Below are 24,333 nucleotides of genomic sequence, written 5' to 3'. Positions count from 1 at the left end.
ATTTAATTATTTGTTATATATAAGAAATAAAAGGAGCAGGTGCCTTCTCCAATTATGTAAAACCCGAGTACAGAACAGATACCACGAGAGACTTCTGCAGAACCAAGCAGACCTATCAATATTGAAGCTACTTCTCCTGTCTGAAAGGAAACAGATCTACCCCAACAACTTGGTGCAACATGACCCTTTATAGATATAAGAAAGTTTCAGAGTATTCCCATCTCCTCCTTTCCGCTTTAATTTTGGGAAAGACTGCTTAGGCAGTTCCATTCCAAGTCACCACTTGCAGTCTCATAATCTGAAAAACAGTACAGTTAGAATTTCATAAATCAGTCACCTACTTGAAGGTGATACAAGTTTTAAGCAAAATAGTTCAGTACTAGAGAAAATACTTGCTTCATTATGCAAAAACAAATCTTATTTTTAGGTTCTGCCTTATGTTCCCTTGTGATATGTTCCAATAGGCCTAAGCAGAAATTATTATAGGAAAAAGGATCCAAACTTGGAGATTTCCATCCTGTGTTCTTTGAATCGCCTTTGGTTTGTTTAAACAGCAGACTCAACAAAATAGAAGGCTGAAGAATGATGCTCCCATGAGACTTAAAGTAGAATCATGAGAAGTTTCTGCTGAGCAAAGCTCAAGAATAGAAATGCTACAGCTTTTAAGCTTTCTACTTTTAAACATTTAGTAGGTATACAATCTTTAAAGAAAAAAAGTTTTATTTTGACTTTATCATTGTAAGGCAGTATTAAATATCCTGAGCAGATGAATACAAGATGAAAGATTGCTGCACACATAATGATGTCTCAGCTTTGCCAGTCAGTGACAAAAAAAGCAAAACAATGCCCATTACACTTTTTCCTCAGTAGAAGGTAAAACAGTGCCACCCACTGCTTTTCCAGAGTATCCCCTTGCCTTTTGAGACAGCTGCAGAAAGCAGAAGTTGGTACTTTGAAATTACAAAATAGCCAGCTCATGCTGAGCCTTCCTCCCTCACTCCAACACTGGGTTCTTCTATCAAGTTACACATCTACAGTGATACTTCATTCACTAGTAAAGCTGTATAAAGGAAAAAAAAGTGCTTTGAACTTGCTCTGCTACAGCTGAAGGCTCAAGATAGACTAAAGCTGAATCACATAAAAATGAGTGGTTTTTTACCCTGCAAGTAAGAGTTTCTTTGACTTTGCATTTCAGCTTTCCACAGCCACTATTATGCAATTCACAGTTTCAAGCTGAAGGTAATATTATATTGCATCAACTGTAACGATTATCTGGAGGGTCAGAATACCAACTATTTTTTTTAATATCTTTCCATTTATTTTGCATCATTCCTTTAACACACCAGAAAACAAGTATCACTTTTAACCTAGGTCACAGGTCATTCTCTATAATCAACATGCCTACCCAGCAGTTTATCTTCTGTTCCTACATGGAACATTCGTTTAACCCAAGGATCAGCAGAGTAATACTCAAGCATTGTTAAGACAAAAAGAGCACTTAAGGACTTTTTCGTGTTAAAAAGAAACCGGTACTCATGCACATTTTATTAATCTAGATTACCCTCTGCTGGTGGAGAAAGTGGCAACTGTAGTTCATTCCAACATAGCAAAGTACCAATCAAGTAAGACTCTCAACCACTTCATCAGCAAAATACTCTGTAAACCAGTTTACAACAGAAAGCAGGATCTCCCATTGCTCAGGCTGAAGAATGTGCATGCAAGTATTTCAACAAGTCACGTATGATTCAGTACTCTCTCTTTAAAAACAAACTACTTGCCCCTTAACAACAACTCTAAGAAAATTCCAAAAAGGTCAGTCAGTGTACAGAACTATGTAAAAATTCTAGGCATGTTTAATTACCTCAAAACCAGATATACTTTGTTGATTAGGTAAATATTCCTAAACAGTCTTTACATCTTATACCTTATTAATCAGAGACCCTAATCATGGTCTGCGCTCAGCTGTGGTCTGCTAAAAGCAGCCATAAGACATCCAAGTATCAGCAATGAAAACATCAAGATGTCTACAACTGAAATCAAGGTCCCAAACTAAAGGGAAAACTGTAGACTCAAAATGTATTTTAGAGTTCTCTTTGTGGTTCCTGAGGTGAGAGCTTAAAAATGGGTATGCGTGTTCATAACAGACTCTTTGGAAGCAAGTTTAATCGTGTTTATATTACTGCTCAATAGGTGTCTAAGAATTTGCCTTGCTATGTAACTAAATTGCCAATTACTCACTTTTACACCTTTCACTTTTCACTTTGTATTCTGAGCTCATTTTCTCTTTAGAAAGAGTAAGCATTTAAGACAACTAATTTACTTTCAGGCACAAAATTAGAAATTTTTCACTGGTCCTAAATATCAAGACAGCAGTTACCTAGCAACATAATCAGATGATCACAGGAATTCATCCTTTGCTGTGATAGTTCAACATAGAGCTACAGATCTGCTAAAAGAAAGTATTCACATGACTTTGAATCAGTGCAATACACTTCTAACAGTAAATATACAAAAGACATTAAGGTATTCTAGACATTTTTCAGTGTACAGTATCATACATTTAAAATAAAGAAATAAGGCCCAAGTATCATAAAATATATATATAGTGTTTGCTAGACAAATACTTGACTAAGAACAAGGCATATTCTAGCCCATACTTCATGGAGTTACAATGAAGTTCAGGCACATAAACAGGAATACTTTATTGTTTAACGATTTACACCTCTTTTGGCCTGTTTAACAGAAAACGAACCAACTGAAGCAGAACTTCATCATTAAAGCCTTTCACACTACCATCTTCCACAACATCATACAATGGCTTACTGTCTGTACCCCAACAGATATTCTTCCGAGGGTTATTTTGAATAGTTTCTGCAGTTAATGCTAAAGTATTTAGCTGGTAACAAAAGAAAGCAAAGTATTTTCCATCAGTCACTACTGCCTGCGATACAAAAGGACGGGTCACATCTGCTTCATTCCAGAATCCTACAAAATAAAGAAACAACACTAGTTATACAGAACTCGAAATTCTTATCAGCACACACATCTGAACCCCAATTCTGAAACAGAGAAAAATACTGGGAATTGCAGCAGTCACCTAGTAGGGGAAAGTCCCATCTCCTTTAGCAACAGAAGCATTCTTCATACAGACTAACTAAAACACAACCACCAATTAAGGATATTTCCAAGGTCAGGGACACAGTGGCCTTTTTGTATTTTGTACACAGTTCCCCATCGCTGACTGATAAAAACCCCACGCTAATCAGCCAAGTGACTAAGTTATTAGTGCAACCAAGTCCTACAAGTGATCTGAAGGGAAATGCCTTTCAACTATTCCACGCTTCTCACAGGGCAGTGAACATTTGTTTCACGACAGAAGCATGCATATCTATGCATGAGCATAACTGACTATAGTAACCAGCCAGACAATACCAAGAACATTGTAAGTATTAATGCTTCAAACCCCTGCTGAGCATTGTCCTTTCAAAATATTTTCTTTACACAGTTATGCATGTACACAGTGCACAGTGATATTCTTAGAAGATATTTGATATTATGTGCAATGAACACCCCTAGAAACTGTTACAGAACAAAGAAAAAGCTTTTCAATCATGCTGTCTTTATAACTCATAATGTACTTACAACTGTAACGAGCTTTGAAGCCAAGACTTGCTTGACTTCAGTGTTTCATGTCCACAAAAAAAGTCACACTTTCTAATATATCATTACATAAAAAATTTGATGCAGAGCCAGCTATATACATCATAGTCAAAGGATTTTCTTCAATGCGTTGTTTCACAAGTGAAAACTACAAACCAGCAGGTATCTTCCAGTAACACTAGATAACAAATTATATTTACATGAATAAGCAGAAGACTGACATGGTCAGTCTTAAGGGATTTTTAGACAAACATAGGCATAAAATCTTAACATAAGGCTGCTGACTTTTTTCTTTCACTGATTGTAGTTTCCTAGAATTGACATTTCTGAAACAAGGGACTAAGCAACATAGTTTTTTTTCATAAATAAATAAACAAACAAACAAACTGCTTGATATCTACTACCTTTCCCACAACCAATGTGGGGTAAGCAAGTGAATGCACGACTGAGGGGTTTGCACAGGTTTAGTGTTACGTGTGACAAAAATATTTTTTGTAATTAATTCTCCCAGAGTAGAAGTACTCAAAGAAAAAGTCTTAACTAACCCCCTTGTATAAGGTCTGCTTCATTCATCGGTTCAATTAAATTTTCAAAGATCTACTTAAAGGATAATCTTCAGAAGAAAAAGTATGACAAAAAGGTGTCAGGGAAGAAAAGATTAGAGAACTTCACAGTAGGCATTCATCAAGCTGACTTTCTCACCTTGATACATTGCTTGTGCTGCTGTCCAGGCAAAGAGACTTGCAATACCATTAGCTCGATAAAGAACTTCAATCTGATCCTCAAGATGTGCTCTTACAAACCTCTCCCGTTTTAGTTTATCAGGAATAAGATGAAACTGGGTGTGTCCATAACAGCATGGATCTGCTACCTTTGATCCTGTGTTCCCCAAAATGAAAAAAATTAAAGAGTCAGTCAGAAAATGCTCTTTATTATGCATACAAATACATCCTATCTCACTCCAAACAACAGAAGTTTAGAACCTCTGCTGCAGATCTATACAAATGTGGAGACTCTTCCATTTCTGGGTGAGACTGGAGGGCTTGCCCAGTTCCAAAAAGCAAGAGTTCACATACTAAAATGTCTCTGAGGAGATGTAACAAAATTTAAAGCCAGTTTTCTGCCGATTTTCAATTCAACCCAACTCCTTCAAGCAAATCTGGACAGAGACTACTACATGCACAGGAGGATGCTTGTCCCACTGCCTAACTGACATGAAATCTCAACAGATTTAAATACCATATTTATATAATATAGTTATATATAAAAATATACAATTTGTTTCTCTTTTGATGGGACGAAAAAGGTTGGGCGGTGGTGTTTGGTTTGGGGTTTTTCCACAAAAAAACTAGTTAACATTCCATGACTAGCAACTCTTACCTATAAATACCTTGTTTTCGTACTGCTTTTTGAACAACGGCAGTTTGGATGGTTTGTGCTCAATAATGGGAACATCTCCAAGATCTGACTCCAGTGGTACAATCTTGAAAGAAGGAGAAGGAGGAAAAGCCATGACAAAAGTCACATTTCTGACATCAGGCCTCACATAATATGCCACTTTCTGTCAGGCAGCAGAAGGTGTAAGTCTTGCTTACATATGCCATATATTTAACTTTAATTCATCTTTTACAGCAGAACTTCTTGTCTTGTGATGAGTGCTAGCTAGTACACACATCTTATATTGACATCTGAATTTTCTGTAATATACAAAAAACATTGTGTGAAATGGTACTAGCAAAGCTGCCAATTGGTACTACCTTCAAAACCAGAATCTGCTTTTGTAGAAGAGGAGCAAAACAGTTCTAGCAGCAGTGAATAAAGTAACTTGAACTAAGAGTGAGTTTACAAGTATTCAATGTTTTGCACTATATAACATTTTAAATTGTCAAAACAGTTCTTCCAAAATGCAAAGGTTTGTAACATCTGACAGTACTAGACAGAAACTGTAGCAGAGTCTTCTGTTTGTGGTGGAAACGGGCAACAGAGACCCTCACATGCTACACAATTACCACTGTATAAGCGTAAAAGGAAAAGATTAGAATACTGAATCAGCTTCCAGAAAAGTCAGCATTCAAGGAAACAACTGTTAAGCAATACTAACAGGTAACAGTGCTCACATTCAGCTTATATGTGCTCTCTCACTCCGTTCTTTTCTCCATTTCTCTTTTATTCTCCACCACTGAGGAATGTTCCACACCACATTTCTTATAGTTGCCTCCACTTACAAGCATAAGTTAAAACATTCATTTAATTAAATGTAACAACATACAGTTTCTCTAAACACAAAGATGACAAAGTTGAAATTCAGAAGACTGTCTCAATATCTACAAAGCAGTTACCACAACAAGGTAGTAAGGGCATGAAGACTTGAAGACTTGAAAAATGCACAAATATGCTACCTGCCTGATTAACCAGGTCCTCCACATACTACCTATGGCATGGTTTCAGTGACTGTCAGAAACATAAGTGAAAATGCATGCGATTAACTTGCTAATGAACATATCCACACCTCTGGAAGTTGCTTTGGTACACGGATCTGGAGGTGCGGATTATCATCTATCTGAAATCGCACAGGATCGACTCTACCCTTTCGATGCCCATGAACAACAATTTCCTCACCATGGTGCCAGTAATAGTTAACTTCAGGTTTTAGATCTGAAACAAAAAGAGGAATAGAGAGAAATAGAGATTTGCATTTAAAACCCTCACAATTCTTATTCTGCAGCTGCTGCAAAACAGAAAAATCAAAATCCACTCGCAACACGTGGGACAATGGAGACGAGATGAATTACGAGTGGTGGTCTGAATAACTCAGCTACACCAGCGACGACACTCCAGCCGGGCTCACTGACCGGCCCCACCGCCCAAGGGCTCCCACTCCCCTCTCCCTCCCACTCCCTCCCCGTACCAAGGGAGGAGGCTGCCAGCAGCGGGTTGCGACCGGATAGGAGAGCGGCGAGGGTGGAGACGAGCTGTGTAAGGAACGGGCCGGGCGTATGATCCTGATCGCGGTAGAGGAACGGCCGCTTCTTATTCTGGTAGAAGCTCTCCTGCAGGAGGGCGTCGCAGGCGAGGGAGCGCAGCTCGCCCACATCTAGGTAAGGCGCCGTTCCCGCCGCGGGCTCCGGGGTTTTCGCAGCCCCTGGTGCCTCCGTTCCCGGCTCCGGGGCTTTGGCAGTCTCAGGCGCCACTCCCGCCGCGCCCTCCGGCGTTTTCGCGGCCTCCGGCGCCACCGTTCCCGAGGCTTTCGCGGCTGCCGACGCCGCTCTCGGGGGCAGCCCCGGCACGAAGACGGTCTTGGTGAAGCTCCGGTACCAGCGGTCGGCGTTGAGGGCGAAGGTCTGCGGGTAAACCATGTACTTGGGCCGCTGGAGCTGCCCGTAGAGCCGCAGCTTCTCCTCGATGGAGGCCGCCGCGTGCACCCGCTGGTTGAAGTGCTCCAGGCGCCGCCGCTTGGCCGCTTTGCTCTTCGCCGTGGCGGAAGCCACTATGGGCGGGTACAGCGAGTCCGGGGGCTGTGGGGGGACAGCGGACTCCGTCTGCGAGAACCAGCACCGGCCGTGCCACAGCAGCCGCCGCCCCCGGGCCGCCGCCATTTCACCGAGCTGCGAGACAGCGGAAGGGCAGCGTCCGGCGACTGCAACGCCTGATTGGCCGCTGGGGACCACGTGAACGAGCCACTCTTCCGGTCGGCAAGCTCCCCCGGGAGAGCGCGCACTGCCGGGACAGGAAGGGGCGGGGCCTCTGGGGGGTCGCGTCGCTGAATGGCCCCGCGCGCTCTCGTAACGCGGCGCAGCTTCTGCGCATGCGCTTAAGCGGCCCACGGCGTCTGCGGGAGAGGGAACTACAGTTCCCAGGATGCTCAGCGGGAGGCGGCCCGGAAGGGACCGGCCGTGAGCGGGCGCCGCTCGCCGCGCGCTGCCGGGCAGACAGCCGCCGCGGCGGCTCCGCGGAGGGCCGGAGCGGCTGCTGTCCCTGTACTAGTCCACCTGTCAGAGGGAGGCCCGCATCTCAAACAGAATGGTTGTGTTTCACAGACACGGAGCCTTTACCTGCTTTCGTTCGAGAACACAACAGACACGGAGCCTTTACCTGCTTTCATTCGAGAACACAACACTTTTGAAGCAATTTTCTGTGTGCTTATCTTCAGGGGGTAATTACCCCCCCCCCCCCCCCCCCCCCCCCCGCTAGTGTGAAAGACCGACTGCTCAATCTCAATGACAGGGATAAATTCTCTCTAAAATAAAATAAAAAAAATAGATGGAACCCGTTTCTGTACAGAACCCTTATTAAAGACAAAAGATTTTGTACAAACCAAGGACTGAAGTAGAAAATTTATTGACAAAACGTGGAAATCACAGCAATGCGTGATTCAGCCCGGGGCATGAGGAGTGCAAGCCAGCCTGATTGCCTCTGCATCCCAATGTAATCGTGGCTGCTCTGCTCTCTTGTAGGAAAGACTTGTATTTACAGGGTAGTGGGTACCCGTAGCACTGAGTGTAAGCTGACATAGCAGCTTGTCAGAAACTGCAAAACCTATGAAGCTGGCTTTCATAAAGGAATTCAATTCCGCTAAAATATTATGGCACTTGGCTATGAAACTGGAAATAAGCTAAAACTCGTGTACTGACACTACGAGAAGTGCTATAGTTACTGCATTTTTATCTTTGAGATACTTGGAAAAGTTGAGGGTATTTCTCTGGTGGACAGATGAAGCTTACTATTTATTATTCTTAAAAGTTTCCTTCATTTTTTTTTTTAAACATGATCACTTGCAGTGTTCTTGGGAGATTTTTTTATGTATTTCCATGACATTTCTGTATTGTCTGAACTGTGAAACATTCAGACTGACAGGGTGGGTGAGGAAGTTATGAGTGGAACTGGGACAGGAGACACATTACATACATCCCATATAATCTGCTCCCTTTCATTGACATCAGCTTTCTGCTGAATTGATGGTCAGAGCTGCAATGGTATTTGGAGGAGTTTTCAGAATACAGGCCAAAGATTGAAACCCAGTGTTTGGGTTGAGATTTTCAAAGAATATAGAATATAAAACTATTGTCTTCTTTAAGAGGAAGTAAATTAGAAATTAAAATATTGTTGATGCATAGGTAAGCAAAAGCTGTGCTTTAGTCAAGATTCACAAGGAATTTTATAAAAGACAGATCTAAATGTTAAGTTGCAACTCAGTTAAGTATTGTGCGTTTAAACTTTGGGTGTTTAATTTTCAATCCAGCCACTCTCTTCACCAGAAGGGTGAAGGGAAAAAACCTTAGATCAGAAGACTACCCACTTAGGGAGCAACTTCCCTCCTTTTTCTCAGCCTACATACTACAGTCTCCAAGTGCATCTGTAAGCCTGTTTTTCCCTTGATTGGTAACAGACACTGGCCAGATGTGTCCAAGGTAAAGCTACTGAATCTCTTCCCTTGTGATCACAGCCAGACATGTCATAAACTTACACAGACTGTTACGAAAAATCACCATTACTTGGGCATTTTGCTGCTGCATCTCCTGTTTCAAAACTTGTTCCCTTTGGTGGTTAGAAATATTCTTTTCATTTTGTGCTTAAATGTATTCATGGTCAATTTGTACCTCCTTGTCATTGTGCCAACATTTTTCTTTAGTTTAATTAGCTTTTTTCCCTCTCCAGTGTTTGCCTTCTAAAATATTGATGGACACCAGTCATATCACCTCTCAGTCCTCATTGACAGAGACTAAACAAGTTCTTCTCACATAGATAGGTCTCTATTTCCCTGATCATCTTAACAGCCCTTTCTTGCATTTCCTCCAGTTTTGCATTTTTCTCAGGGATATGTGACCAGACTGTATGCATTATTTCATACAAGGGACTGTATTACCTACACCAGGATTACTGACATTTTACCACTCTTAAAAAACTTTTTTATTATGCCGTCAAATCAGAATTGCCTGCTTTGCAGCCATACAACACTATGAACAACTTTTGCATAGGATATTTTAAACCCTCGAGAAGCTCAATACAGAAACTGAATATAAGTGATGAAGTAAGTGAATGTTTAAAGGACCATTTTTATTTTCCCTACATTATGCAAAGGCTTTAAATGTTTCCTGCACTCTGGTATTGACTATAATATTAGATAAGAGGTGTCAGGAACCAGTGCTCTGCTTTAACCTACACTTAAAATTCCTGAACTACCTATTGATGTTCTGGTCACAGGTCAATTTTATTTGCTTGGTGTGCATTGTAGTATCATTCATCTTGATGCAGGAGCCACAAGGTCTTGGATAAAAGGGCCCAATAGACAGCCTGGTTAAAAGTATTGGCATGCTTTTCTGACAGCTGTGTCATTAGCTTTTAATAAAAATATATTATCCAACCATAGTTCTCGCAGTTCAAAAAACAAACCAACAGTTCTAAAAGGATCTATTTTCCTTCTTTACTGAGATAATCCACAATATCCCAATTTTCCTAAGTCTATAAACTCAGAGCACCTTTGCATGGGTTAAATGAATGCTTAAAAACAGTCTGGGTTAGAAAACTCATACCGTGCCTGAAATGTTCAATGCAAATGCTAAAGCGAATGCCGTAGCCTCAAAATAAACCTCTAGAATTGAACTAGAAAAAAACCCTGCATCTCAGTGCCAGTGTGAATGTCATTGGGGAGAGTTAGTTTGAAGCCCAAAAGTAGTTCAGAAACTAGTGCAGTTCACCTTATTGAACCTACTCTATGGGGAGGAATGACATAGAAGTTATTCTGTTTCTGAAACTCAGAAATGAGACAAGGTACATTAAATGTACTCAGAGATGAGATTGCACAGACATTAATTACCGTGCAGGCTCAGTATCTCCTGTATGCAAGTACAGAAGCTGCTTAAGTGCACACGCTTCATCAGAAGTGCAGAAGCCCAAACAGGATCACAGGTATTGCATAATGGAGGCACATCTTATCCAAGGCCCAGCTGGAGGTGGGAGGTGTGAGTCTGCTTCCTCTGGCCAGGGAGAGGTTGCTGTATGTCCCATGGGAGTCACTGCAAGATCTCCAGCCACTGCGAAAGGATTCAGCCCTCAGAGCTGCTAAGCCATCTCTTCCATACCTGTGCCATGGTGCTGGCACTGTACACCTTCTCAGTGACCTGCATCTTATTTTAGAAGACAGAAAGAGGAGATAACAGTGAGATTAAAGCCCTTCAAATTAAGAAACCTCTAGAGGGAGCCACAAACTAGAGATGGGTTTTGTTGTAGGCTTAGTAGCAAAAGATACAGCCGTTTGATTCTAGTGATGGCATGGCACATCTGAGGACATGCTGAGGATTGATGATGTCCTGCTCCAGTTCTCTTAGAAAGTTAGTCCAAAGGTACACCAGAAAACAGGTTAGAAGTCAGTTCTGGAAAGTTCGTAGTGAAGAGAGTCTCTAGAGCTGTGAAAAACAAAGTTACTAATCAATACCAGGTATTCCTCTTGTAATAGTATCTCAAGACCTTGGAGGAAGACTTAAGCTCCATTGTACGAAACATCATGTCCTACACCTGCAAAATAAATAAAGTGGTTCTTCTTTTTGACATGTGCTTCTCAGTACGTTAAGTTGTAGAGAGGACCAACACTCTACTCTTAGGTTAACGGTACAAGTCAGATAACATGCCTTTCAAATTATTCTTCTAACCAATTCAGATTTATTTTAAAATTTCTTCAGAAGTTGCAGAGTCAGCCAATGTCTCTCTTAATCTGGGTACAGATTTTGAATAGGGCATATCCCTTCTTGGTGCTCATCTTGGAGGGTGAGAACCAGACTTCAACCAAAAAGGAGTATCTCCAGGTTTAACCAGTTAAGGTTTAATTTCATGCCTAGCCACATGTTTTGTTTGTGACTTCGGCCTAGGTCCACAAAAGAGCTTTAGTGAGGACTCTGCTTTGCGCTCTCATGCCTACTTGAAGGTCTGACTAATAATGGAACCCACCTTTTCATTGCCAAAGTTAATAGACTAACCCAAAATGTATGGTGTATTTCAAAACTGGAAGGAATAGATCTCTCCAGATCTTTTCACCCTCTTACTAGCCCAGCTCTCTCTAGAAGATATTTTAAAAATTTAAAAGTTCATTATTTTTCAGAGCAAGCATGGTATTGAATATTCTTTGGAGAAAAAGACAGTGTTATATTCATACTTACAGTGTCTCTCTCTGACTGACTCAATGGCTAAAGAGAGTGTCAGCTTCTTCCCACCTGCTTCAGATGAGATTTTTATGTTACAGATTTTTTGGTTTATATACAATCTACAGCATTTGCCAGCTTAGGTAGCATCAGCGGAACTGTATGCTCCATGTAAATTTCTGCATACTGCAATAAACACAATTTTAACTGTTGAAAAGATGTTCATTATTTTATGATTTATGTCTCTAGCTTATTTTAAAACATTATATGTTACAACAACAGCTGTCAGATGATAATTTAAAGCAACTCATAGCATAGATACATGCAGTAGGGAAAAGCCATTATCATCTTTTACTAAGCGAGATCTGTGGACAAAAACATGTTTCTTATAGGATTTCCAAATATCTTTATAGGAATGTAAAATGCTTATGACAGGCTGAATTATGTATCCTTCAAAATTAAAGTGCTTCTGGAACTACATAGCACTCCAAATAGCACCAGTTAGAATTAAGTTTGAATTATGTTTCAACTGCTATTTTAATGCAGTTGCTCAGACAAATTCCTTTTGGGGTAAAATTGCCTATGTTTGTCTATAGACCAAAGATCACACCATCCCCGCCCCCCACCCCCCCACCCCCCCACCATTTAAAGCAAAATCAAAGCACCTTTGTTACAGGACTATGGAAACAGGGGAAAATTGTGTTTCGGACCAAAGGTTCCCTTTAATTAGGAAAAAATGTTAAAAGAATTACCTTCAAAGTTGGACTCCTTCCTAGTTCTTATGTGAGAGCTGGTAGTCCAGATTAATTTAATGGAAACCTCTCACATAGTTTTAAAATAAGGAGCCTTCCAGTGGGAAATTCAAAAGAGGCACAGCGACATTCTACCTTCTGTGGCTTTAGATACCGTTATAGCAGGGCAGCTGAGAATGGTGATGACATTTAAGACCACTCTGGCTTGATACTGCCGTAAAGATAAAAGCTTGTCTTGAAGACATGTTTTGACAAAGCTTAGTGGCACTGCATCATTCCCATTAGGTAAGAAAATCAGAAATCCTTTGGGAAAACTAGATGCCTTAGTTTTATATAGTATTTCAGTGCTAGTGTAGCAATTATGAAAGAATACCTCACATATTCCCCATGCATTTTGGGTAACATCTAACTAGTGGATATCCCATATGTGCCATTTCAGGCCATTGCATTCAATTTTCCCAGGGTCTGTTTTGTATGTGCAGAAAATCCAGCTAATTTTGACCCCTACTCTTTGGGATAACTTAGTGCAAAATAAAAACTCTGTATTGGGAAATCAGTGAGTAAACTGAAAAAAACAGAAGTTGATTGATTGGAGGAAATAATATACTGTCATTTTGAAAGGCAGATAGAGCTATTTGGATTCTGATGTGATAGCTAAGTGGTGATTCAAAATTTGCAGTAAGAGGCTTTGTCATTCTCACAATTGCAATGTTCAGCTAATGAAAGAGGTACACTTTTATGAGAAAATTTGGGGAGTCAGCGATAGTGTTCCAAAGATCACTCAAAGGGAAGACTGCTGAGTAGACTTGGCTCAGTATGAAGATGAAGGACTGGATGAAGAACACAAGTGTTGCAGAATAAAGCTAATGTATAAAAATACTATTATAATATGGTATTACTGAGATGCCACATGTTGATGTTTGCTCATAAAACGTGTTATGAATGTGGAATTTGAGGAACAATATGCATTCCACTTACTTTCTCTTTTCTTCTGGTATTGAGGACACCAAACGTTTTCATGTGGTTTAAATGGAAAATTGGAAACCTAACTTCAAGTCCGATAATTAACCCATAGTCTTCTTTTGGCAAATGAGAGCTGGTGATCAAGTATTTCTCTGCTGCTTTAAAAACACCCAGACCACTCATTTACTAAATCTGTGTAGCATGAGCTCTGTTTTACCAAGTTAGACACTTATTTTAGACAGCCAAAATATATTTCTCACTCTCAAAAAGTGAAAAGTGTGAGTAGGAAAAAAGCAGACATTCGGATACCCATCAAAACCCAAAGAAGACTGCCTCCACAGACTGTATCTCTAGCATATACTCTATATTTCTCCAGCTTCACAAGTGAGCTGCTTCTCACCAGCAGGCAAAAATGTAGGCCTTGCAGCGTACCCTGAAACTTCATTCCAGGCTATTACAAGCCTAAGGAAATTATGGATCTGAAGGATACAGTGTGCTAAATGAAGAGTATCGTGCCATCTGTGTTGTATACCATTTCTGCCATCCTGAGAAGCACTTCCGAAAGACAGCACAGAGTTGAAGGCATGGGTCTGCTCTTTGCAGAGAGCAGGCATTAAGTGACATGGTAAATTCACATCCTGGACTTACTAGTTCAAACCCAAGACTGTGCAAAGAGACATTTTCTGGACTGGGTATGATCATTCATTTAGTTTGAATAGCTTGAGGCTTGAGAGCAGTATATTTGGTAATTTTAAAAAAATTGCATCTTTTTCTAAACAGTAGAAGAAGCTTCATTGCTTAGATTCTCAAGTGCTAACCACAAAAAGTACTTAGACTATCTTCCCTAACTGTGCAAAACTTTTGGTATGTATAAAAGTCAGCTGATACTTATCCTTGGTGATTAAGTCTAGAGGATGACTGTAAGATAAATACATGACCTGACTAATGACTCACAACTGACTCACAGTCAAGTGATTGCTGAAATTGTATTTCTAAAAAGAAAAATAAGTACATATAGTTACAGATATTTTTTTTCTTTCTACATATCCTTAGAATGCTGATTTACTGATTTCTGGAATGACATCCTTTTAGCATCATAGAAGCATGCAGACTGAAAGAGACCTCCAGAGGACACCAGTCCAACCTCCTACTCAAGGCAGGACCAGTTAGGTCAGGTTGCTCAGCACTGTGTCCAACCAAGGTTTAAATACCTCCAAGGATGTAGATTCCAGTGCTCCTGTGGGTCTCTGTTCCAGTGCTTGACCATCCTCATGGTAAAAACTTTTTTTTGTATATCACGTCAAAATTTCCCAAGTTCCATCTTGGGCCAGTTGCCTCTCAGCCTTTTACTGTGCTCCTCCTTAAAAAGTCTGTCTTCTCTAAGCTCTCCCATTAGGTACTGGAAGACAGCAATCAGATCTTGCCTGAGCTTTTGCTTCTTCAAGCTGAAGAAGTCCTGGTTCCTCAGCCTCTCCTCACAGGGCAAGTGCTCCAGCCACTGAACATCCCTCCACAATCGCCCTCCACTAAAATTCACTTCAGTTTTTCAATATCCTTCTTTTTCTAGGGAGTCTAAAACTGGACACAGTACTCCAGATTCAGTCTCACAAGTGCCAAATAAAGGGGAAGAATTTCTTCTCTCAGCTTGGGGGCTGCCCTCCTGTTCATACAGCCTGGCACACTGTGGCTCATGCTGAATTTGTTGTCCATCAAGACCCTCAGCACATTTTCTGCAAAGCTGTTCTACAACTCATCAGTCCCCTGCCTATACAGATGCATGGGGGTTATTCTGTCCAAGGTCTTTGCATTTGTCTTTGGCTTCAGAAGGTTCCTGTCAGCCCATGTCTCCAGCCTCTCTAGGTTGCAATTGCCTCAGTACAATCATAGCCATAAAATTCTACGGACAACAAAATGTGCTCTACTACATATCCCATATGATACTGAATCTACTTGGGAACCTGGTACTGGGCCAGCTAAAGGTGAAGACAAAGGGGGAGGGAGTCAGTGAATGCTGAAAAGTTTTAGAAATTCTCTTTGTTGCACTTTCAAGCTGCGTCACAAACATTATAAGCACTTACCACTGTTGTGTTTGGAGAGCATCTCACTGATACATCTCACATTAGAGTAACTGACTACATCTGTACTAGTAAAGCAACTGGCATGGAACAGCCTACCTCCATACTATGAACTTGTCTTAGCTCCCAAACCAAGGGGCCCATACACACAGCTTGTTGGGAATGTCCCCTGCCCATGACCAGCAACTACCTGGGAGGATCCAGCCGATCCAGATTGTGGGCTGGTCCAGCATGTTAATACTTCATATATTTGAGCTCCAGTAATAAAAACAAGCCCTAGTGCTGGTTGATTTTCTGTTATAGATATTACTTTGGTTTCTCTACATACCCCTATCTTTTATCTTTCATTATCTAAACTTCTCTTTAAGACACTTTTCCAGCAGTTCTTTCAATGATTTAACAGATTAGACTTTATTGACTTTGAATGAGAGAGAAGCACCAAAGTCATTTTAGTATGATTCATCTTACTTAATTTCAACTGTTACAGTTAGGCATCTAGACTATACTAATTACCAAATCAGAGAGAGAAAAGCACCTACAATGATTTCTTCCATCCTTTCTTAATAATTTTTTTTTTAGGAGGAATAAATCACACTGGAGCTAAGTCCTTACTAAAACGAAGTCCATCATGTCATTCTGATGCAAGTAACTCTTTAACTTAAGTCATTAATTCAGAGAAAAATCTAAGTTGTCACCACAATATTTGCAAAGTGTTTTATGATGCAGCTTTATTTGCAGACTACTGAATCACTTCTTTATGACAACTTTTGTTTTTCAGTATAACAACAAACGGGGCAATTATGTTTGACAAATTCAGAGTCCACCATGTTTGATGAAAAGCTGATACTGCATAAAGTATTAAAGGTTTCAAAAATCGAATGAATTAAGTATGTAAAATAATGTGTCACGGTACTACTGACAACATGCTTTGAGACATAATGTGAAGGGCTGCACTGAGAGCAACACCACTAGATGTCACCAGCCTTCCACCGAAAATCCATCAGCAACCAGCTGGCTTTTCCTGAGGACGATTTCCAAGTACCACTGATTCCACCAACACCACACTGAGATGAAGCCTTAGGTCATGTCTTGCCAGCTCTGTTGCTTTGTAATCCAATCAAAAGCTATGTGGTATAATTTCTTTCTGGTGGCATTGTGTTTAGATAGTTTTAAAACACTAATTCTCAGCTGAGAACACGATTTAGGGTTTGATGCTAGCCCCGATTTATGAATCTAAGAAGAAACATTGTCAATTAAGTTCATCCACTGCTGCAGGTCAGTCCGACAGACAGTGGATTGGTGGAGAGTATGAAGTCAAAATCCTACACCCATCTCTTTTATTGATGTATTGTATGACTTTGGCAAGCCATTTCACCTTAGCTTTTCTGTTTTCAGTTTACTATTAACCATATCTTCCTCAGTACAAGAACTGTGCTCAGTTATGTGGTTTGTTGAATTATCTTTCTCCTAATTCAGTGACAGGTATTCTGCAAAGGATCTAGAAAAAAACAGCTATATAGGTCCAGCTGAGAAAAATGCTGGAGGGATATGTCTGTCCCCTATTCTAGCCTTACTCATTACCCCCTTACTCAGTAATCACTGAAACTTCCCTAGAGCCAGGACTGGGATTAGAGGACTTAGTGGATCCACTTAGTACTAGACATCTGAAGTCATCAGTTTCTACTCTCTCTCATCTTGTTCCACTGAGTGGCATCACTTTGCATTCAGGTTTAAGTTTGTAATATCCTATCTGATACAGGTAGGAGCTGAATTCAATGCATCTCCTGGATAGGCCATCCATCTTTTATCTGCTCTGATCCAGGATGGGGTTTCCTACTTATTTTTTTCATCACTGTGTCATGGATGAAATTATTGATACAGTAATGATTTAGTAAGAAATCTAGATTTATTAATAACTAACAGCAATTCATCCTTACAAAATAATTCAGAAATGTTGAAAGAAAGGCGACTTATTTACAGATTCTAAAATTACAAGATTCACACTAACTTACTTAACAGTACCTTAATTTATACATATATACATGCGCATACACAAAACGTACAAAGAGACAAAAGTATTTGGATCCAGTAGAATGAAGTACGTACCCACACACCAATAACCAGAGAAAGAGCAGGTGAAAGAGAAGCTAGCTCAAAGAAAAATTTCCCTCTTGAGTTTAGAATAAATGCAATGCCTTGGCATTCCTCAACGGGCGATAATTGAGACTCGAGCGGGTGGACTTTGCCCTGGCCTTCCGTCAGCTCAGCAGACGACACCTTAAATGTTTTGGTACCTGCGAGGCGTCCCAGCTCAGGGGAGATGCTGGTCACAGGCCCGCTGCGATCCAGGAGAGCTCAAAGGGTCTCCCTTGTGGTTGCCATTTATAGGGTCCAAGATAATGGACTTTTGTCAGATACCATCTGGTGCCTTCCAGCAGTTGCACAAGAACTTGATGAATGTGCAACTCTGTTATTGTTCCCATTTGACCACATCCCAGGCACAGGTGTGCCAGGCCATTAGGAGATGATGGGCCATTATAACCGTTTCCGAGCAATTGGGAGGGGCAGGAGCCAGGCTCCTTAAGGGGGCGCCTTAACATTATCAGTCCTTATCTCCACAGATTGGTGTATAGCTCGGGGAATGTGGGTGGAATCACACCTAGCAACAAGCAGCCCAACCAGGAGGGGCAGGGAGGGGTGAGAATTGCACCACCACACACTGTCTTTCACAAAAATATGATTAAGTGGCACATATCTTATTGATAGGATCTTTCTTTTCTCATAGATAGATCTGATCATTTGGAATTTAAGGGGAAATAACTATTTCCATGTTTAATAAGATGATGGAGAAAATGCAGCCTTCCCTGCGTTTGAATTTTCTCCTATTTCATTAGCTGCTTTTGTTCTTCAAAGAGAGAAATACAAAAATAATTGCATCATATCCACAACAGAAAAGACCATAGCTAAAGTCAAATCAACTTCACAGACCCAACCAAATTTACTCAACAAGGATTTAATAAACACTCATTTTCCCACTGGCAGTCCCCCCTCACTCCTGCAGTGATCCTCTCCTTGAGTTGAACTCCCATATTATCAGGTATGAGTGGGTAAGACCCCAAAAATGAAAGGCTCCTTTCATGTGCTGATGAGAGTACTGGTTTTTGGATTTGAAGAAGAAAAGGATTTTTTGAGCTAGCACATCCTATCACCACTGCAGTATGAATTACTAGAAAAGTAAAAAGTGACTGATGCGGAAAAGTGCAAAGGTTACTAAATACTTCCTATAAGAAGAACATAGACTGTCAGCCCTAATATCGTAGTGATTACATTTAATTACACATTTAAATGTTGAACAGCTTGACTGGACATGCTCATGTCTATCGGTATTTGTTACCAATGAAAGGCTGTGCCAAACATTTTTCTTCATCCTGTCAGCACATTAGGTGACAACACAAAGTAGTAGTCCACACTGTTCCCTGGAGGCTGCTCAGTTTGGAATGATGCACAGGGTGGTAGACAATGGACAGACTGCAGAATAAACAGCAATAAACCTGCATAAGATCTCACAGACTAGTTTAAAATAAACACCATGTAAATAAACTCCCAGCCCATCATGCATAATTTTCCCACAAACACTCCATCTTAGTGTTACACATTCTAAAATGACCAAAGGAAAAATTTCTTATATTCCAATATGAGATTTTAAATGTATTCATAAAACGATAACACCAGGATACTTTCAAAATACAGGAACTCCAGTCTTCTGTGACAAAGTGTTTGACAGATGTTGGTCAACCACAGGATTACTCTTTGAATGAATCTGACCCGTTCTGTCCAGTGAAAGCTGTCAGATACTCAGTACCCCAACCCAACCATTTTTAATGAGATAGTTATTATGTCATAACAATAATCTCTTATTCTTTATACAACATTGACATGTGTAGTGTACAACACAGATTTAAATGGCTTTCAGCTCCTATTTTAGAGCCATTTGTTAAAAAGCAAATGGTCTGGAGCTTCCCTCAGAGAAAGCAGCTATGCTAAAGTTGGATTGGGAAGAAGGCAATTTCTGTACGCTTGGTTTTACATGCACTTGGTTTCTGATAATTCATTTCAACACTGTTATATCATATTACACTAGTAGCCATGGCAGGATTAGTAGCAATACTATAAATGGCAGTGTCATCAGGCAAAAATGTATAGCTTTGTGGTTTCAGAAAAATAAAGGCATTCAAAGTCATTAACATATAAAAGATTGAATAATGCCCTTTACAATAGCCTGCTAAAGAAGACCAGATGTTGCTCAGAGTAGATCTGAATCTGGGCGACAAGATGTTGCTACTTGTTCATTAAATGAGACTATTGAATATTACAATTGCACTTCCACCAAAAGCTCTGTAGATACGGCAGCTCTTCCACTCTTAGCATTATTTTAACATGGCAGGATGCAGGGAGTGTGTTATAGCATAGGTAGAAAATTCACTGCTAAAGAAGCAAAAGTCTTGTTTCTCAAAAATACATACAAAAGAAATCAGAAGAGAAAGAAATTATAATATATATGTTGTAGATTAGAACATAGAGGAACATCCTTTCCTAAATAAGCCTTTTTGCACAGAGACATGTTGTGAACAGGTAACTATATTCAGAATTATGTAAGAAAAAACAAAAAGATGACAACTAGGACAACATTCAAGGATATATACAGTATTAACAGTCATTATATTCTGCTCAGATTCAGAAGTCCACTCTTATGTCTCCAGGTTCATGAAGATCAGTTCATGAACATATATATATGAGGTTTTAGATGAGGATGAAGAATATAAATTGTCATCTCATGATTTTCTGCAAGAAATCATAAGCTTTTAAATGAGTTTTTAAAACCATGGTCTAAGATGTTCAATGTGCAGCCCTAGGACTAACCAGTGAAACATTTACTATTTTTACTTCATGCAGTTTTAAAGTTTACATATGATGTATTTTATGTAGCCATTTAAAGGACATCTTGGTTAAAATTAATCTCATCAATTTATTGGTATCTACACCTGAGCAGGTATTTAGATTAGGTTCAGGCTTCCTATATAATCAGTGGATATATGGAGTCAGTAGAATCTAGAAGGCAATTTCTCTCTCTTTCAGGTAGACACATTTAGTGATCTGAGTAAGTTCTCTGGCTATTCTCTGTAATGGGAAATTCTGCACCCAGCCACTGTAGCAGACACACACACGGTAGACACCAAGCTGAATCCATCCCTGATCACTTACACGGATAGTACCTTTTCTTCAGCTAACACATTAGGGTTGAACAATGCCGGCTAAAGGTGTTTTAGCAGTGTAGGCAAACTTGAATGTTACTGTGACATGAATGAAACACTTGCTGTTCTTCCTGGGAAGGGAATGAGGCAGCTATTGCTTTCTGGAGGGAATGCCCTGCAGTAACCTCCTCTGCATGTCCCTGCCCCTCTCACAGTCACCCCAGCAGCAGCTAGCTTGCCTTGGGGTTGTGATTTATGCAAAAGAAGAAGACAGATCATTGTGCAGTTCCTACAAGTGTGCAGCTCTGGGCAGTTGCCTTTATAGTGCTGAGGAACAACCCAAATCTACTGGAACAGTAAAAAGTCTGCATTTTCATTCAGAAGACTCTGAATTAGATTTATGCATCATTCAAGTATCTGAAAAGACTGTTTTAATTATTCAGTTGTTAACTAATACTATGTATTTAGATAAAATTGGTTTCAGCTACTAAAACTGAAGAGAGAATTAAAAAAACAGCTTTGTTTTCTGTCTGGATTTTGAGACATTGGAGTCACTCACAGCACATTGTTTTTATAGTTCTCCATAACTATATGGGACAGAAACTTCCTGTAAAAAACCTTTTTTTCCACAAAAAAAAAATAAAATTCATCTTTTCATGCCAGTCCAGAATGGGAATAAGTTTCAACATATCAGAATTTCCTGTTGGAACATATGCCTTTTTTCCCTTATTTTAGAGCCTTTGCTAGAATGATATCTGAAATGTGATCTCTAATGTACTTCCTTATGCCTGCACTGTACCTTTCTTTGTGTCCAGCAGTTTGCACTTTCCGTCCTTCAATTTTCTCATTTTCTTCTTCTCAAATGTTAAATTAAACACTGAGCCCAATTTGCTTCTTTTACTCCCACATTTCTTTCAGAAAAAAACTTGCTTTTAAAATCCTGCTGCTATCACACATGGCCTGTTATATATCAACAAATTATATTTTTATTTGATCCAAAAGAAGTGAAGTCAGCAGTTGGAACCAGACAATGTCCTTCATTTTTTTGTTTTTATTTGACAGCATGGTGTACAGTGTAAAATATTTATAGCATTTATTGCTCTTCCACACTAAAATATCTCCATTTCAAATTAACAGTTTGGTTTAGGGCTTTACTATTAAAAAATATATTTTTGTGTGATTACTTTAGTTCTACTCTAGTTTTTCTTTCTATTCCCTAACAAAATCTAAATGCTGTCCTTCAAGATGTAGATTCTGAGATTTCAGAAAAACTTTAAAAATTCCATCCCAAAAATGATTTTGAAATGCTCAACTTCCCTTAACTTTTCTTTCCAGGTGTCTAAGCTCATAATTTTCACATTCAAGCAGAGGGAAGACAGTAGGTATAGCTGTACTTACTGTAAGCCACCTCTTCCTCACTACTGTAAGCATGTCTGGATTTATCCTTGGACATAGACATCTTCCAGTATTAAACACAAAGTCAATAGATAGTCACGAGCAGTCACCAGTACCTGGATTCACTTCTTACAGCAGGGAAGGCAGAGGAATGTTAGAACATATACACAAAGGCTTTGTATGTCATAGAATCATAGAATCACAGAGTCATTTAGGTTGGAAAAGACCTTTAAGATCATCAGGTCCAACCATTAACCTAACACTGCCAAGTCCACCACTAAACCATGTCCCTAAGTGCCACATCTACACATCTTTTAAATACCTTCAGGAATGGTGACTCCACCACTTCCCTTGTCAGCCTGTTCCAATGCTTAACAACCCTTCTGATGAAGAAATTTTTCCTAATATCCAATCTAAATTTCCACTGGCACAACTTGAGGCCATTTCCTCTCATCCTATCACTTGGGAGAAGAGACCAACACCCACCTTGCTGCAACCTTCTTTCAGGCATTTGTAGAGAGTGATAAGGTCTCCCCTCAGCCTCCTTTTGTCCAGGGTAAACAACCCTTGTCCCTAAAAATTACCCACCTTTGCAACCAACACTAGCCCATCCGTTGCCTACCACAACTTTCTAATTCTTCTGCTTGTCCAGCTCCCTCAATTTGTCTCTTTTCATTGCCTCCTCTCCATCTGGGAAGGGAGGAAACCATAGAAGGTGGAGCTGCATGGCACACCGTGTATGATTTCTGAGCAGCAATCTACTCCCATGTCATCACCTGCCATACTTGGTCCATATATTCAGAGTCTTTCTGACCCTCTGTGTCCTGAGCAAATATGGTCTTCTGTGGACCTTAATGCATAAAGAATTCAAGTATTTAATATTCCTGTCAGTGCGCACATGCTTAAAGTTAAGCAGAAGCATAAATAATAGAGGTAGTTTACAGAATCAGGGTCTAATTCTGGTAGAGGACTATGTATTGGCGGTATTAGTTCTTCCTTTCAAAGAGCTATATAAAGTCCCTCTGCAGGCCCAGATTCTAAAGCACTGCAGCCAAAATCGTCCCTGGAATTACCCTGTTAAGCTTCCAAAAACAATTCTGCAAAGAAAACAGTCTGTAAGCCCAGCAGATGATTTTGATTAATAAGAATATATTCCTAAGAGTAAAGTTACAGAGACTCTTAAAAAGTGCTACAGAGTTCTTAACTGCTAAAACAAAATGTGAAACAAAGACACCTTCTAAGATAACACACACTTAAGGTTACAAATTACCTGACAGATTTCTCAAAAGAAAATATCTGGCCCTAAACAAAGAGAAAGATGCTGAGGGGTGGTACCAGTAAGTGTGTTTTGCCTTTGCCATCTACATTCTGGAAACATTTTTGGAGGTTGTATTGCATGAGGCAGCCAAATCACCCCTAATTTAGAAGTAAGCATGAGATTAAATAAACTTTCTGTAAAAGCCTGTTAAAAGAAAATTGTCCATTTCTTCTACTCTCAGCCCCTTTTGTTATCCCTGCTTTACATTTGCAGCACCTTCCAGATATGCGTGAGCGTGTCTGTGTGTGAGCTTTCATCATCATGAGAGCTTCTGTTTGCGACGCACTAGTTTTTATGAATAAAAGAGTCAGAGCTCATGTACCAGCCCACCATCTCCCTCCCTGTAATAAAATTAGTTTAAAAACCATGGCACTTAAAAACCTCTAAATTTGGATTTTATTTATATGTTCTTGTAGATTTTGAGTTGTTTTGCACGGACAACAGGAACAGAGCTCCATTTGCAACTATTTAAACCTTACATTTCACTGAAGACTTGCAGAATGCTTGAAGAATTGAAGTACAATAGAAAAAGACATAAATATAACAAGAATAATGAGAAAATCACAGGCTTTCACAATTCTTTCTCCTTAATCTCTTCCCTTACTCCAGGATATTTTCCTTTTTTGATTAGCTTGTTTTCCCTTGTATTTACCTCAGAGGTGTACACAACCCCATCAGTGTTGCCATGCCATAAGTCTCTTTGCTGCTGCCAGCCCCAAACATGAACTTCCACAGTTTGCTGATAACAGCCTCTTTTCTCCTTTCCCCTGTTTATTCCAGTTCTTC

At 39.9% G+C, this 24,333-nt stretch overlaps 1 protein-coding gene across 1 annotated transcript; it reads right to left on the bottom strand.

Moving 5' to 3' along the window:
* Window positions 1–1,309: 1,309 nt before the first annotated feature.
* MRPS30 (mitochondrial ribosomal protein S30) lies at window positions 1,310–7,293 on the bottom strand. The gene is made up of 5 exons (XM_074812775.1): window positions 6,569–7,293; window positions 6,170–6,315; window positions 5,041–5,143; window positions 4,363–4,539; window positions 1,310–2,985 (listed from the first exon to the last, which is right to left on the bottom strand). The coding sequence occupies exons 1-5, from the start codon at window positions 7,254–7,256 to the stop codon at window positions 2,717–2,719; spliced, it is 1,383 nt and encodes a 460-aa protein (XP_074668876.1). The 5' UTR covers window positions 7,257–7,293; the 3' UTR covers window positions 1,310–2,716.
* Between the last annotated feature and the right edge of the window lie 17,040 nt (window positions 7,294–24,333).

Source organism: Strix aluco, chromosome Z (genome assembly GCF_031877795.1).
Source record: "Strix aluco isolate bStrAlu1 chromosome Z, bStrAlu1.hap1, whole genome shotgun sequence".
Taxonomy (NCBI): domain Eukaryota; kingdom Metazoa; phylum Chordata; class Aves; order Strigiformes; family Strigidae; genus Strix; species Strix aluco.
This window is presented reverse-complemented; position numbering and strand designations above follow the sequence as displayed.